Raw genomic sequence first — 17,658 nt, 5'->3', positions numbered from 1 at the left:
CACAGAATTTGTCACACATTTTGGATGGATACATCAAAAGTAGGTCAGTACACTTAAATCGCAATATGGACTAGTGTCTGTGAATATTAAGCCGCAAAAATACCATTTAAATATGAATCCAGCATGTTCCGCATTTCTCTGTGTAAATGAATGGCACAGACGCACGGTTTCGTTTACTATATACACACACTGAAGCACGCGTGACGCTCATTGTGTTTTCAGCCTCTGCTGCCTCAATATAGGAGTACATAAAAACAAACAAATCTCTAAAACTGTTCTGAGTCACACTGACTTCATTAGCGTTTTACAGTTTTTTTTGAGAAAAGCTATTGTCACATCATATAAACAGAGAAATTTTAAAGATCTTCAAGCAACCCGTCAAAATACATTTCGGTTTAACTTGGAGAAAAAAAAGAAAAAAACCAACGTGACAAATATTACTTAGTGTAATGATAGTCCTACAGCTAATAATACAATTATTAAAACATTATTTTTAAAGGAATATTTACAACAAAAATTATTTACCAGAAAAATTTAAATACATAAAAATGTTAAAAAAAAAAATTTTTTATAAAATCAATTACATTATAGATGCTTTTGGTAAAATTTGGTAAAAAAAAAAATAAAACTGAATTTGATGATTAAAAAAAAAAAATTCATAGGACCTTAAAATTTAATTTGTTAAACTTTTAATAAATTGCTGTTTAATATTGTAAGTTTCATTATCTCAATTAATTACACATGCTTTTTGATGAATAAAATTTAATCTAACCATTAAAACAGAATCCAGAAAAAAAAAAAAAAAAAAAGATTTTGGGGAAAAAAATAAAAATGGATTTCATAGGGCCAAAGAAAAACTCGACTTTCAAACAAACGCAAATATAAAACTCTATTTGAGAGAAAATGCAGAGGTATGGACAAATATATGTATTGTGTGTTACAACTGTGAGACTCATTTGCCTTTTTATGAGGAAACTTGGCTTGATTTTCTCACAAATGTGTGCAGGCAGATTTTCTCACAAATGCAACTGAGCAACTTCCTTTTCCAAAAACAGCAGATGGCGCTGTCGGTCAATTTATGCTAGTCTTCCGAGACCCGAAACACCCGTTTACCTTTTCAGGGAATACAGCAGACCAATACGAGAGGGGAACAGGTGAGTTTCTGTCTAACTATATCTATATTTAACCATTACTGCTACAATGTCAGTGAAATTCACAATAAGTGCTGTAAAGTTGTTAACATGATTGAATTGCCTAGTTCAAAAATCAGTAGTGACATGGCTAAACATTTAACTAGGCAGTATTTCCCTATAAAAACTGATCCATTCTCCGTACCTCTTATCCTCTGTTGGATCGCGGTATATAGAATATACATACATATGTTGATACAATTGTTCAACATTCAAAACAATGCAGGGGTATAATAACAATATATCGCGTCACAATATGTTGTAATTCTAAAATGCAAATGTATTATGGATAGCGACGATATTGTGAATATTTCTCTTCTGGTGTCACTCTTGTTATAATACTAAATTCAGCATTTTAATAAACAGTGGTTTACCAGTATTTCAGAATGATTTTAACAATGTAACGATTAGAAAATAATCTTTAGGGTCGAAGACCGCACCGGTGCATTTTGTCACGTTTTCTTGATGACCACGAAAAGAACTAAAAATACAGATACGAGTATGGCATCATTTGATAGTGCAAAGGGTCTACTTTTAATTTTTGTATATATTAATAACAACAAAATGTGCTTTTGTAAAATAAAGAAAACAAACAGGGTGAGCTTTCTGCCGTCTCGGTCTCCGGGAGCTTTCTTCACAGGCACATGAATAAAACAACCTGAATCTCAGTGAATATATGCCTCACATACATTAATACATATATGTAGAGAAAGCTTGAAATGACTACTTTAAAATAAACCAATTCAAATTGAAAACAAATATTCTCCGATTATATAATCTGTATGAAAGTACGGAGAGGTACAGTTTCTCCCGTCTCACCTCATTATCGCTAATGTGATCCCGCCTCACACGGAGCGCTCTGTTCACATGTTAATGATCTGAGGTCAGCCAGGTAAACATGTAGATACCTAGGGGTGGGCGCTATACCGGTATGAAAGTGACAACCGGTATTATGTTGTTCCATGATATGGATTTTCCTACACCGTGGATACTGTTATATATTCATGAATTCAAATTGTGCATTTTTATTATTTTGTTCAATTTGGTACGCTTTGCAAATTTGAACACAAATGACGATAAAGAGTCAAGTCTGAATGTTTTTGTCCTCTGGGTGCAACGCCTTACTACACAGGCATTAGTAATCAAACCCAGAGCATCGTAACAGACCATATTAATAGAGCACAAATCGCCTACTCCAGTGGTTCCCAAACTGAGGGATCATGTACAGTCAGCAGATTATTTTGCAAAAGAAACTCTGCAGGGTGATAAAGACTACACTGCGTAATTTTCCCGCTTATGCGGCCACTTGCCTGATAAGTAAATAATTGAATGCAAAATATTAATTTGACATTTTAATTACCTCATCATGACTCGCAGTACCCGCTTGAGCGCTCTGTTATCAGTTGTAGCAGTTGTGGTTGTATCAATAACAGACCACTAGATGGTGTGATTGAAGAATCAGAGTTGTATTGCAGGGAGCCATGTAGAAATATAAATGAACGATGCATGGTTCTGCTCTAAGCATGAAAGTTACAAGTTTGTGAAAGGACTTCCAGTGCCAGGTAAATGTAAAGCAGATTATGAATATACTTAAGATTCACAAATACCAAAACAAGGTGTCTACACCAGACACGAGCGGCGCGATTTGACAAACACAAATAGAACCCAGTGATGATCTCTGCTGTGGATGCGGTGCGACGCGACAAATCCATGACAGTAAACTGATGCCGCGTTCTATTTCTGATGAACTCCAGCGCTCTAACACAAAGAAGAATTTCAAATATTCATAAGAGAATCATGAAAAAAATACAGTAGTTTCCTCAAAAATATTAAGCAGCACAAATGTTTACAACATTGATAATAATCAGAAATGGTTACTGAGCAGCAAATCAGCATATTAGAATGATTTCTGAAGGATCATGTGACACTGAAGACTGGAGTAATGATGCTGTAAATTCAGCTTTGATCACAGGAATACAGTAGCCTATATGTTAAAAGATTCAAATAGATCATTTAAATTGACAATATTTCACAATATTCCAGTTTACTGTATTTTTAATAAATAAATGTAGCCTTGGTGAGCATAAGAGACTTTCCAAAAAAGAAAATATCCCTGAAAATATTTTTCTCTACAAAAGGGGGCCCCCCGGCAGAAAATGTTTGGAAACCACTGGCCTACTCAAACACAAACAGTGGAAAAACAATGGCACAATAAAAAAAAAATTAAAAAAAAGACTTTTCATGTCCATGTCCAATCCCTCACGTTTTCTAGTTATATAAGGTTAAAATATTTTGCCTGCAATTTTTTTTCTCATATCGCAATATAATATCGATATCGCCTGGACAGTGTAAAATATCGTGATATGAATGTCGCCCACCCCTAATATTAATCATACCATATAATAAAATATAATTTGATGTTGCTACTGTAAATATATTCAAATATTATTGGATCTCATTCAGTGCTTTCAGAATTTTTACTTATTCAAATGATTGTTTCTGTATTTTAAAAAATATTTTTATATTAACATTTTAATGACAGTATATTTATTGAACAAAAATGTATTTTTATTTTTCAAAATAAGCAGAAAATAGTACAAACTTTGCTAAAGTGATTGTTTTGAACTAGTATTAACAGACATTAGTTAAAAAAACAACAACATTATTTTAGCTGAAGTATTTGTATCAATACTGTGTGCCTTTTATCCCATGCTGGTGAGCCTTTTACCCTGTGTGGGGGATAAAAGGCCCCCCTTGCCACCTCATACTTTTATAAGATTTTTAAACAAAATACTTGAAAAAACTTGAATTATTTATTTTCACACAAAATCTGTTGCTCCATTAATGTTTAATACAAACATATATATTTTTTCTGTAATTATACATTTTAAGTGCAGTGACTAGCTAATTTTTTCTTAATGTGTGCCTTTAGCCCCATTGTATCCTACTAATTTCAGCGTCAAAAAGATTCATAAAGACCTTTAGGAGCCATTTATTAATGCATTTTAAAGGTGCCACAGAATGCATTGATGCAATATTTTAAATTGTTCTCTGATATCTACATAGAAGGTATGTGGCTTAGGTAAGGGCAAAAAATCTCCAGAAACGGTTTTACATGTCCTTTTACAACCCTAGGATTTGTCCCTAGAATGAAATGGTCTGTTTTTACCTTATTTGGAAGGGTCATGAATAATAATGTTGAGCTCTGCTCTGATTGGCTGTTTATTTAAGTAGAAAATTCGCATTTAGTTTTTCAGTCTGTTACGGTCCTTTCGAGGTCTAGGGAATTGGTCCGCAACATTTAAAACAAATAAATTCGATGAATGGAGAGGAGAGCAGAAAAACAGCAAGGACGACAGCATATGGCAAAAGGCAGTAATTTATTCTACAAATGGCAAAAGACAGCAATTTATTCACGTAGCTGTCCAGAAACGCACCAGCAGCGCATGTGCATATTTACAGTGCCAAAAATAAAAAGTGGAAAAAAAGGGAGAGACGTGATAGAATGGCGCCTAAATCAAAACAAAAAAACAAAACCAAACAATGCTACACTAAAACGCCCAAACCCACTAACCTATCCTAACCAAATAAAAATGTGAGCTTCGACGTAGGCGACGCCCTAAATACCCTACACTAGCTAAAACAGAAAAAAATACACAAGAGGCACTCGCCCACTGACTAGTGTATCTAACACTCTATCCTAACCAAATAAAAATGTGAAACAAAAACACGAAAGCTTCGACGTAGGCGACGCCCTAAATACCCTACACTAGCTAAAACAGAAAAAAATACACAAGAGGCACTCGCCCACTGACTAGTGTATCTAACACGGTTTCACTACGTGCAAGAGATGTAACCTATAATTAAGCTTACCTACCCTCATCTCCCACTTAGAGAACGAGAAAACTCAATAAGCTCACCATCAATTTGGCACATAGTTGTAAGATATGAAAGTCATACTGAGCAACTTGAGAACGAGAAATTACACAGGAGTGAGGCACAACTCAAACAAATCAAAAACACACACGCTGATTGATGCCCGGGAGCTCGCACAGGTTCTCCGCTCAGAGCACAGCCCAAAAGTCTCGTTGCACACCCCAACAGTGCTCACTGCGCTGCCCTTGCCTCCCAGGCCGAGCACACCGGAAGCTTTTAAAGCCCCGGGCCGTCAGCTGATTCGTCGCGGTATGGAACACCCTAATAATGACTGGCGGCGAGTCGTCCACTCAGCGGAAACCTAGGAGCTGGGGAAAAGAAAAGAAAAGAAGAAAAAAAAAAAAAAGAAGAAGAAACTAGGGAAAACAAAAGCAAAAACAACAACAAACTCCCAGGGAACATAACACAGTCATTTGACAGCCCTAATGGCTACTGACCAAACAAGTAAACAAAGAGATGTGAAATACTGATTTGAGTAACTCTTATGTAAGCCAAAAAAATAACTGGAGTGACATAGTTGATGATTAAACTATAAGCAAATAAGTGTAGGTTGTCATTTAGGCTCATATAGGCTACCTTTGTACTAAAAATGTATCAATTTTAAAAATATATTTTTTTCAACATTGATATGATCAGATTGATTTCTGGAGGCTCATGTGACACTGAAGACTAGAATAATGGCTTCTGAAAAGTTTTTGCAGTTTTTACAGTATTTTTGATCAAATTTATGTTGCCTTAGTGAACATAAGAGAAAAGTCAGTCAGGTTTGTATAATTTTCTGAACATGCTGATTTCATGATCACAGGCTGCCATTTTTGCCCTTTCAGCCCAAAGAAAGCGCAGCCACAGCAGTTTTCTCACAGAGGAAATGTGTGTTAGAGAGGAGGAGGATATTGATCTCTCAGTGGAGAGAGATTCACAGAGGGGTGAGGAGGTTACAGAATGATCCCTGCAGCACTGACAGATTTGGAAGGACATACAACCACGGACCAATCAGGACGTTAATCATACAGAACACTTTGCAAAATTTATGCATTACACAAGAGCCTTGCCCCAACTAAAAAGTCAACACAGACAGTGCGCTTTATTTATATATAACACAACATCCAAGTTGGTGCAAAGAATAAAAACAATATGAAAAGCAGTTAATTTGTTCACAAATGTGCATTGTTTTAAATATCTGATTGAATTTCTACTAAAGAATAAGCAGAATAATGACAATTTCACTTGGTTATCTTTAGAGCTCAGCTGAACTTGTTTGAGATAATTAGACATGGTGTTATAGTGCCTTATAAGCCGTTCTGAAACCAGTTTCCTTAGGAGAAGCCTTCAAACACAAAACACAGCATGTTTAGCCAGTGACTGACTGGACAGAAGGCAGCTGCTTTAGGTTTCGCCAACAGGTACTTAAATGTGCATTTGCCTTTGTTTCATGTTTTCATGGTCACTACGGTATATCTGTTAAGCATAAATCATTCATACTGCAAAAAAATAAAATAAAAAGTGTCTGATACTTTCTAACATGATAAATGTGTAGCATTCAGCTGGTCATGTGATCTCAATATGGCAGTGTTTTCATTCCGTGTGCGTTTATCACCATGTTTGTGAAAAGTACTATTGATTCCTTTAGATGTGAAATTTAACTTATGTGGTGGAACAATACTTAAATTATTTCAATAAACAATATTAATAATAAAACTGATAAACAATGGAGCATGAACAATAAGCAGCCACCTGTGGTCTTTTTTTCAAAGCACAGGTGCATGGCAGTGTCATCGCAGCACTCTTTGCTGCATTTACTGTAAGCAGCTTTTAAAATGTTATCCGGCAATCTGAAGGGAACGCAGTCATCCAACACTAGGTAAATATTTGACTTGAAAAATAGCACCGCGATGAATAGTAAGAATTTTCCTTTGCCTCAAGCTCTACTGGGAATTGCTGAGCCGCACAGAGACAATAAAGCCGTCCGACATCTTCACTCATCCTGCACACTTTACTCTCTCTCCATCTTTTCATCCAGAGTAAGCTCCATAACAATCGCTCTAACACCCATATCTTCTCCTGTTCCTGAACCTTTCACCTCTAATGCTCATTTTGTAACATTCTTTCCCAAACAAGCACACACACACGCACGCATGTGTTTTTTTATCTTAATGAGGACATATTGAAGACTTAAGATTGTTTTTATATAAAGCTAATTATACTACAAATTAGGCCTATGATTTTACACTTTCTTCAATTATAAATATGAATATAAGTTCTAAATATTTAGTAATAGCCACAGATATTATATTATAATTTTGCTATACATTTCAACAATAAGATAAAATATATTATGCACTAAATATATATAATATATATTATTCATACATAGAATATTTTATTAATAATACTATTATATAATTATAAGCTTTACTAAATACAATTTAACATTTATTGGGCTATATCTAGTTCAAATCTGAGGAAGTCCAAGAGTCAATGCATTCTGGAGAAAGAAAAAAAATCAATGTCTCAAAAAGGGAATTTCAGGACTGAAGGATCAGATCAATGATCGAATAAAAGACCAGCTGTTTTAAGTTAAACAAGCAAACCAAAGCACAATTATATGAATGAATTGCGAGGAGGTCCCATCATCATGAAGCTTGATTTAGTAAGTGTGATTCAGATGCCGCATGAGAATTTTGCATAAGATAATTACAGAGATTAAAACAAAGACAGCTTGTGTGCATGTGAAAAGGTTTTTGGTCTCAGGAAACCTCCAGTTAACTTTTAACCTACCAGGCTCAATCTTATTTGTCAGTGTTTTCCAAAGGGTTACCTATTCATTGTTTGATTGCAGGACTGTCCGAAGCTCAGCTCCTTTCTAACTGCTCTCTCTGGGAATTCCCCTCTCCCTCCTCCGCTCCAAATGATACACACATGCTGTGAACTGCTGACTCCCTCTCTGAATCTATGACTTCACTGCATGTGCAGTTGGCTCTTATGCACTGTTACTGACAGCAGCTGGTTGGCAGGTCACAATCTGAAAATTATGTCATAAATGAGATGTACAGTAAATGTTCAAGCAACATACTATACATGGGAGTGCTGTCTGGTCAACTTTTAGCCTGAAATTGCTCAATTTTCATTTTTTTTAACTATCCCTTTAATGCAGTCAGTAAATAACTTAATTTTTGGTTTGCTCCTCACACAAAGCTACTGCACGAATTCAGATGAAATTTATGATTATTTAAACATTTCAAGCAAACTTTATGCAATAAATCTAATTGCGTTTTGACATTCTGATTCTATTTGTGTTTTCAAGATCTCCCTGGCAAAAGTCATATGATATGAACCCAGTGGTACAATTCCCCATTGTCTGCAGACTTAAAGCATAAGCTTATAGGTTTAATCCAATAGGCTTTATTACTGTTATATTTCTGTGTCAATGATCTCTAGAAGGAACAGAACATATAAACTAGGCCTACATATCACAGAACAAAAGTCTACAGGATATGTATGCATGTAACTACAGCCGTGAATAATAAGGGATGATATGGCTTTTCTGGCCATGATAAGAATGGATGCGTTTATGTAAGAGTATGTGCATAGACACCATTCAGGATGCTGCATTGCAGTGGAGGACAGAAAGAGGCAGAGGCAAAGAGAGGGAATGTAGGCATAACTCCTACTCTAATAGTCTAAATAAGGAAGTTTAGCTTAATATATTTACTTTTAATTTTAACAATTAATATTACAATCTAAATAAAAACAAATTAACCATTTTAATTTACTCAACATAAAAATGTTAGTGTAGAGCCATGAACCATGACTAGACATTACATAAGACAAGACGTTTAATACCAAACCCATGTCTATATGCCATAGATGCTAGGCATCATTAACCCCAAGAGCAGAGTCATGTGAGCAGTAATGAAGAGAGTAATCAGTCAATACGCTGGATTCTAAACCTTAAGAATGCCTCAGGAAACCATCTGAAAAAACAACAACAACAGTACTGTCAAGGTTATACAGGGTTAAAGTGTGCAAGAGTTGGTTTGTGTGGGAGAAACACGGAGAAAATGAGACACAGTCAAGAAGGATATTTCAAAATCTTTCAATTTCTTGTATATTATTATGTGAGATTATGTATTCTAAAAACAACCCTGCATTTATTTAGCACACATAAAATTTCTGGTACAAAAAATACATGCACATCCATAATATAAATATTAACTGCATGGGCAGAGCACTAAAACCTATGATGTTGAATACTATGAGTGTATTTATTGATAAAAATGATTCAAATAAGTAAGTTTAAACAAACTCAGTTGAAGCAAAACTGTTTAAAACGGTACACTGCTGCTCACTTAAAAAAAAAAGTATTATATGTTCAATATATTTACCAATATATTCTCAAATGATGAAACACTATCTACAAAAAAGTTGTGGAAAGCTCTCATTCAAAACTGAATGTTGGGGGTGGAGTGCAAAAGCATAATTATAACGTATGTTTAAAAAGAGTTATCTTATGGAAACCTTTCGCACCAAATTCAACCAAACTCTCATTTGGTACCTTTATAGGCCACAATATGGCCAGGCTAACAGGTATCTACTGCCTTTTCAAAATTACAGTGCTAGAAACAGTCAACAACAGTAATACTGACGATAATATTGAGGTCATGGTTACACTCTTCCTTTTGCATTTGAAAAAGTCAAATAACCAAACCCTAACCACAATCCTCAGAGAGTCTTATTTTCAAAACATTTTAGTTCTATAAGACCATCAGCAATTTTTTGGCACTAGTAAGTAATCAAAGCTGTGATCAAAGTACTTGTATGATAAAAAGTCACTTATCTAATGCAATAAAACTAATTTTCAGCCTCTTTTTACATTAACAAGACTAACTAGCAATTTACTCCGTCACAACACAGACTTGATTATCTAGAGTAGAGGTCGACCAATATGGGTTTTTCACTGGCCGATGCCGATATTTAGAAATCAAGGCAGCCGATGGCCGATATATGATGCCGATTTTATTATTATTTTTCTTCTTCTCCATCTCATAAAAGTGAGTTTGAGTAAATGATTATTGCAGGATACAAGATAGTAATAGTAGTAGTAGCCTAATTCAGAGTAATAATTCATGGCTCAAAACTGAAAGGGGTCATATGATGCTTTTTTAAAGATCATTATTTTGTGTATTTGGTGTAACAGAATATGTTGACATGCTTTAATGTTCAAAAAACACATTATTTTTCAAATACTGTACATTATTGTAGGTCCTCTATGCCCCGCCTCTCTCAAACGCTTCGTTTTCTACAAAGTCCCTCCTTCCGACAAGCGCAGTCTGCCCGGATTGGCCAGCTGACCCAGTGCATTGTGTTTGGGCCGAACACCGCAAGCACTCGTCGGAAATGTAATGCCCCTTACAATAATCGCGAGCCTATTCTTTCAAAATAAATGTAAAGACAGAGCCTGAAAGGGGAACAGTCGCCGGACAGACACAGTGATGAAGCTGGTATGTGTACAGTACACAAGCCACGGTTAAGACAGCTGACTCCACTGGGATATCTCTCTATCTCTATCTCTCTCTCTCTCTCTCTCAAAACAGTCGCTGATTCAAAAGTGCCAGATTGTTTTAGGGGGGCCTGGCAGAGTCTTAACTTTGATAAAGAATATCTCTTTGGTTTTGAGACTTTAGTCTTTGCTACTTCAGGGATCTTATCTATGCACAATCAGCTTGTAACACTCCAAAGAGAAAGGAAAACTTGAAATCGCATCATATAACCCCTTTAAGCACCTTCTCAAAACAGTTCTGAAGCATGCTTTTTGTTTATGTTTGCTGACAGACACCAGCATTTCTCACAGACCTGCAAATGCAAATTCATTCTCTGCAAGCAGGAGGCGCTGTTGGGGCGGAGACAGCGGTTTCCCCAGTAACGGCTGTAATCAAATAAGCGCTACTTATCAGGCATTACAGGAAAGACGAAATTAAAAAGACATAGAAGCTTTTCTGAAGACGGTCGGTTCTTTTCACAGATACATTCATATAAAACCACCCGCGCTGCACTTGAATTTTGAAACGTGCAGTGCTCAGTTTATTCAAGGAAGTATAAGCCTTTTGGAAAATCTATTTGTGGCGGTCCATCTGTTGCGGTCCAAATAACTCAATGTATGGGAAACACTGGACACTTCTATAAGTCAAATGGCCAAGTGATAACAAAAATAAAAGCGTTCACACATACTACACAGCCTGCTGCTCATAACTGCTTAAGAGTGTGCTGGCCACGAGCGATGACATCGTGGAGGCTATTGTCGGACCCACACACACATTTCATGAGGAAAGCTATCGTGCACGTTATAATCAGCCCAGAAGTTTCGTCTGAATTGCATACGTTTCTACTTTCACATGCAAATGACTTGCACTTATGCATATGATAACGTTCCGGCATCAATTCTAGTAGGGTAAAACGTAATTACGCTTTTGAAACGGTCTGTTCTGCCCTGCCATCATTAGCTGAAGCTGTGTGTGAACAAGAAGCAGCTGCAGAGTGCGAGTTGCTCCGTCTCTCACGCAGCCAGAGAGAGATTCTCCAGCATTCCGCAACAACGCTTAGCTGCCGATTAATTAAAAAAATGCCAAAAATCGGCCGATCAATCGGTCAACCTCTAATCTAGAGCTTATGAACATGGCTTCTCCACTGGGAAATTTGTTTCCCATTGAAGGGACCATCCCACTAAAGAATAACTTGTTCTATATTGGCAAAGAACAGTTCCAAAGAACGTTATTTAAATATTAATGTAAGGTAACTCTTCTTGAATGCTTCTTAATGATTATTTCACATGTCTCATAGCAAAACTTTCGAATACATTTCATTTTCAGTTTTACACATTTTAAAACATAAAACAAGCGTGTCTTTCCGTTTTGTGGAAAATGACTTATCCAGATGTGCAGCAGACTGGCTGTCTCTCTCTCTCTCTCTCTATAAAAGGAGACACACAAGGCCATGTGTGTGTGAATGAGAGAGAGTTCCACGCTCATTCAGTACGTCCAGGCTGAGGCTCTGCATGCTTAAAGTTAAAAGACTGCTGTTGTCTGGAGGATTATCATGTTTCACAGGCACAAAAACAGACGATTCAGCCTATAAAATTCTAATCAGATTTAAAAGTATTTCCTACAGAGGATTTTTTTTCTTCTACCTTTCCTTAAAACACCTTCACAGCTAAAAAAATCCTATTAAAACTGTTGTAAACCCAAACTTACGTCAACAGTGGACAAGAAAGTTTGCATTGAGGGCTGTTTAATGACTTACTAAGGTGTTACCAATCAAACATAACCCTATATACTTCAGTAAAAATCACAACTTTCTAAAATAAAGACACACAATGGTTCAGAAAACAGGCCTGGTGCTATTAACACAACCTCACCTAAATCAAGTCGCTATTTCGATAATTTTAATCTTTGTATTTATGACAGATTTGAGATGTAAAACTCTCCAAGCCTAACAAGGCACATTTAGAGTGATATAAAAGTCCACTATCTCTGTTCGTAAGATAATGCTTGTGAAGAGAGTGAAGAGAAAGAGTTGCCTGACCAGCTTGCCCATGGGAGACAGTCTGGTTTTGGTAATCAGAGATGAGAAAATGTCTGAGCGTTCACTGAAAACATGACCACATAAAAAAAAAATTAAGCACAATAGTGGTCTCCCGTGTGCTTAAAATGCTTTGAAATGCTAGCTTGCAAACAAACAGACACATCCTTCCATCTCTGCACTGTAACAAGCAATATCCAAAATCCAGACTATACCACAGAAAACTGATAATTAACGAGAGGGAAACACCAGACTTATTCTCTTTATCTGCCTTTATGAGTCTCTCAAGCTCTAAAACATAGCTGATTTCCTAAGACCCATTGTTCTAAGCTCCTGTGCATTATAGCAGGAAACTATTAAGGAGTCCGTTTAGTCTCTGTTTTTGGGTGCGTGTGCGACAAACAAGCAACTGCTTACAGTAAATATCTGACTGGAGGTCAAATAGATAAATTAAAAATGCTGTTTGCAGTATGTACTTGTTATTTGTATAAGCAGCGAGTACCGGTATATTATTATCTGAGTGAACGCCTTAAACATCAGTGCAAAGCAAACTCATTTCCAGCTACGCAGTTTGTTTTCAATTAAAGTTCTTAATCTGGACTCTTTCCTTTGCTAGATGCATTGCATCGTGTTATACAATGTTATGCATATCCTCAGCAAAAATTATTATTCAGAAGCACAAGGCATACTGACTCTCTTTGTGTGGTAACAAAGACGCTTGTATAAATTATATACCAAATCATGGGGTCTGTAAGATTTTCAAATGTTTTCAAAAAAAGAGAGAATTTCCTATGCTCACCAAGGCTGAATTTATTTGATCAAAAATACAGCAAAAAACCTGTAAAATGTAATTTATTCCTGTGATGGCATAGCTGAATTTTCAGCATCATTACTCCAGTCTTCAGTGTCACATGATCCTTCAGAAATCATTCTAATATGCTTATTTGGTGTTTAAGAAACATTTCTTATCATTACCAATGTTGAAAACAGTTGTGTGGCTAAATATTTTTGTAGAAACTGATGTTTTATTTTCTCCAGGAAACTTTGTTGAACAGTAAGTTCAAAAGAACTTACAGCATATATTTGAAACTGAAATTGTTTGTAGTATTATAAATGTCTTCACTGTCACTTTTGATAAATTTATTGCATATCTGCTGAATAGAAGTATAAAAAGTATTAAAAAAAACAAGTCTTACTAACCTCAAACTTTTGAACAGTAGTGTGTATGATAAATTTATTGCATATCTGCTGAATAGAAGTATAAAAAGTATTAAAAAAACAAGTCTTACTAACGTCAAACTTTTGAACAGTAGTGTGTGTATGTACTGTATATTGAACTACTTTGTTAAACAGTATATTACTGATGTCAATACGAAGTTAAATAATATATAAAGTTCAAAAACACCAAATGACCCTAAACTTGTTTATAAAGATAGATCATTCCCTTTCTTTCAAAATAAGAACCTGTTAAAAAAGACTTGCATATGAAAAGCAAATAAATATTACATTAAATTTGGTTTTATTAGAAAAACCAGGCAGAGATCACTCAAGTCATCTGAGATTCACAATATTGCATTTTTATTAATATTAACTACAGTCATCTGACAAAGCTATAACTTATTAAACAATGTGGAGCATAAAAATAGAACACATTAATAGTAACTAAATCCAAAGCTTTGCATAAACTACATTCCAACTAAAAAATGAAGATAAAAAAAAAATTTAAGATTAAAGAATAAGATTTAAAGCTGCATGGCAAAACTCACTCCAGGCCTGACTATACAGTGTCAAGGCCTCACACACAGCATTCCCTTTTCAGATCCCAGAGATGAGGAAGTGGCACAGCCCAGACAAAAGGCAGGAAAGCCCTATTTTGCATACTCAAAGCATACAATGTGCCAGTCTACTGTCCTAAAGAAGAGAAAGCAGCAGACCCATCTGTGCTGCCGCTGCTCATCAGCAGGAGACTGAGGGGGAGGAGGACACTCCATCAGGAGAGAGGAGGGGGTTTAAGGGGATTCCTCACATTATAAGCTCAAACAGGGAGGATTTAACCAAACTGGCAGTCTATGAGCTGCTAAATCAATCTGCTGTCAAGAGGTAAGCTTTGCCAACCATATCTTTTAAGCAGGTTTTTACAACCTGACACCCGTGCTTCACCTCAAATTATTCAACGTGATATCAGGATTACGTAAATGTCAAATGTGAATTAGTGATATGAAAACGACTTATCAATTTCCTTCCTCGCTGGCACATTGACATCTTAATGCACAGACACTTAATATTGCATTACGTTATACATTAGTGAGATCATTTAGACTAAAGCAGTCAGAAATAGTCAGAAGCCCGAAATAATCTCATAATAAAACCATCACGGGCCAAGGCATACATAAACAAGATCCATTAAGATTTCAGAAAGATCTTAGAAATGAACAAGATGATGGGTGAAATCACTACAAAGTCTTTAAGCTTCTCAGTTTCTAAGCCTCTCTATAAAAACAAAGGACTTAGAGAAAAAAAGAAAAGAAACCAAGTTTGAGATAAGAAAGTACATGTCTAATAATGAATGTTTAATGGATGGGTTCTCCTGTTCAATTTGACATACATTATAAATGATATACATTAAAAAAAAAAAAAAAAAAAAATTCATGACTGATCAGACAAGGAGAGTAACGTTAGCTCTTTAATACATGGACATATATTATTAGAATAAAAATATGACATATCTTCTATTTTTTATTGAATTAATTCATGCAAAAAAACGCAAAAAATAACAATAGTGGACCGGTTGTGACAATAGCACTTCTTTGTATTTAACATTAATTTTTACAGTTTATAAAAACGTTGTAGATTTCTCAACTACTGTAAGTTGTATCATATAAATATGGGAATGTTGTATCAAAGTTGTAAACAAATGAGCCTCAAAAACCCTGAGAAACAGACCAAAAAAAAGTGTAACACTCCTCGGTCTCACCTCCAGAAAATGCCTCGGTTCATGTGCGTTGGAAGCTGCAGTGATGCTTGTTGCAACGACAGGCATCACAAAAATGAGATCCGATTTCAAACAGATGGCTTGAGAGTTACAAAACACCAGATCAATCGAACTACTAACATTTAACAAAGTTTGCCTAGTTAATTACGTCAATATTACACTAAAAACTATTTAATTGATAAGACATGTCGTCGCGTTATGGCCGTTACGTTACACACTTTGCGTTATTATATGCTAAGATTGCTAACAGTTAGCACAGGGAATGCCATCCAAAAAGCCAAAGCAAAGCTTCCAAATCTCTTATCAAGATCTTTATAAACCTACACAGGAGTGATGCATTCGTGGGTGTAAACGGCGTGTCTCGTACCTTTGGCATCGCTGTTCTCCTGCGGTGTTTTAGCGGCCGCCGTCCATAAATCACATCCCAGCAGGCAGAGCACAATCACGGCAGACCTGCTGCTGCTGTCCGCGCCTCGCATTATTGCTGCTCACGGTTACAAGGATTTTGCTCAACAATGCGGCTTTTCTATGCGGCGGCAGGAGTATCTAGAGACTCGTAGCAGCTGAGGTTCCCTGCCATAGTTTGGTGTTTTAGCAAATCTGCTCATGTCACTGAACACCGATGGGCGACTAGAAAACCCCTCCGCTCAGCATCTCCGTGTTGCCGCTGTTTTCCCCCAACTCGACTCGAAGCAACGACGACAAAAAGCGTGTCGACTCCACCAGTTTAACCACTTCAATGCCAGTAACAGACGGTGTTGGTCTGTCCTATAGAAAGAAGGATTAGACCGCCATCTCCTGTACAGTATTGTCAATGGACCTTAATCGCACTTCCGGTAAGTGAAGCAGTGTATCGCCACTTCCGGTCCCGTCGCAACGCAGTCAAAGCTAATGGGAGAATCCTCCATATTCTTTCTTTCGTTGGTGTTACTGTAGCGCTACATCTCATGTCACCTGCTGAAATGTTCCTGTTAATATATTTCCCTTCCAAATGTGCATTCTGAACAAATACATTTATTTCCCAACTAACCTGCCGCAGTCAAGTTCGTCTTCTCATTAACAATGTTTTTCTCTTACTGATCATATTTCATACCTGTTTACATTTTTTAATGAATTTGACTGATGAACACCCATACAAAAATCTACCATGGTTTTACTATAGTAAATATGTAGCAACCATGTTTCGAGCGAGAGCAAGCGCAAATCCTGGCATCGGCAGGTCGCAGCGCCACTTCCGGTGGCATCCCCAGCTGCCACTGGCAGCTGCCAGAGTTCGAGGCAGGTTTTATTTTTGTAATATCGATTACTTTCTCATTCAGTTTTCTTTTTTCTAAAGAGACTCTCTTGCCTTGCCTCCATTTCCTTGACTGATGGCAGAAGCCGTACAACACAAACATCAGAAATTCATTCATCTTAAATTATGATCCTTGCGGAAGTTTGAGGTTGTGTAAATTTTGGCAGGTTATTTGACATTCATTATTCAAATTAATAAAGTGATGAATGGAAATTGGGCAGTTCAATTAAGTATAGAAATTTTGTAATAGCTACAAAAATGAAAATGGGCAAATGTGGGATCACCGAGAAATGAAATGTTTTTTATTACGGTTTTACTACAAATAACATGCTTAAACTATGGTGAGTGTAGCAAAATGTTTTAACTGTAATAACCTTTTTTATTTGTTTCAAAACCATGTGTAATTTTCGTACGTTTTTTTACAAATACTTTTTACTGTTATTTTATAATGAAAAACAGTAATAATATATTTATAATATTTATAGAAAGCATTTAATGTTAGAAAATATAATTTATGCATGTACTGTAAATGCTCTTCAAGTTTGAGGCATTAATTGTAACAGTATATACACCAAATATTTTGACCATATTTTCTTCTTTCACAGCAGGAAAACATTTTTTGAGAGACACCAGGACTGCAGCTGACTGGTGCGGTAACAGAAATTGAAATG

General features: G+C 36.1%; 1 protein-coding gene across 1 annotated transcript in view; it reads right to left on the bottom strand.

Moving 5' to 3' along the window:
- The window catches only part of fam171a1 (family with sequence similarity 171 member A1), a 32,605-nt gene extending 16,093 nt beyond the window's left edge, over positions 1-16,512 (bottom strand). Inside the window, exon 1 of the mRNA XM_016230228.1 lies at positions 16,061-16,512. Coding sequence (XP_016085714.1) covers positions 16,061-16,172 — 112 coding nt within the window. The 5' untranslated portion in view covers positions 16,173-16,512. The remainder of the gene's footprint in view (positions 1-16,060) is intronic.
- Between the last annotated feature and the right edge of the window lie 1,146 nt (positions 16,513-17,658).

This window comes from Sinocyclocheilus grahami, unplaced genomic scaffold (genome assembly GCF_001515645.1).
Source record: "Sinocyclocheilus grahami isolate Dianchi unplaced genomic scaffold, SAMN03320097.WGS_v1.1 scaffold366.1, whole genome shotgun sequence".
Taxonomy (NCBI): Eukaryota; Metazoa; Chordata; class Actinopteri; order Cypriniformes; family Cyprinidae; genus Sinocyclocheilus; species Sinocyclocheilus grahami.
The sequence above is the reverse complement of the archived record's forward strand: the minus strand, read 5'-3'. Positions and strand labels throughout refer to the sequence as shown.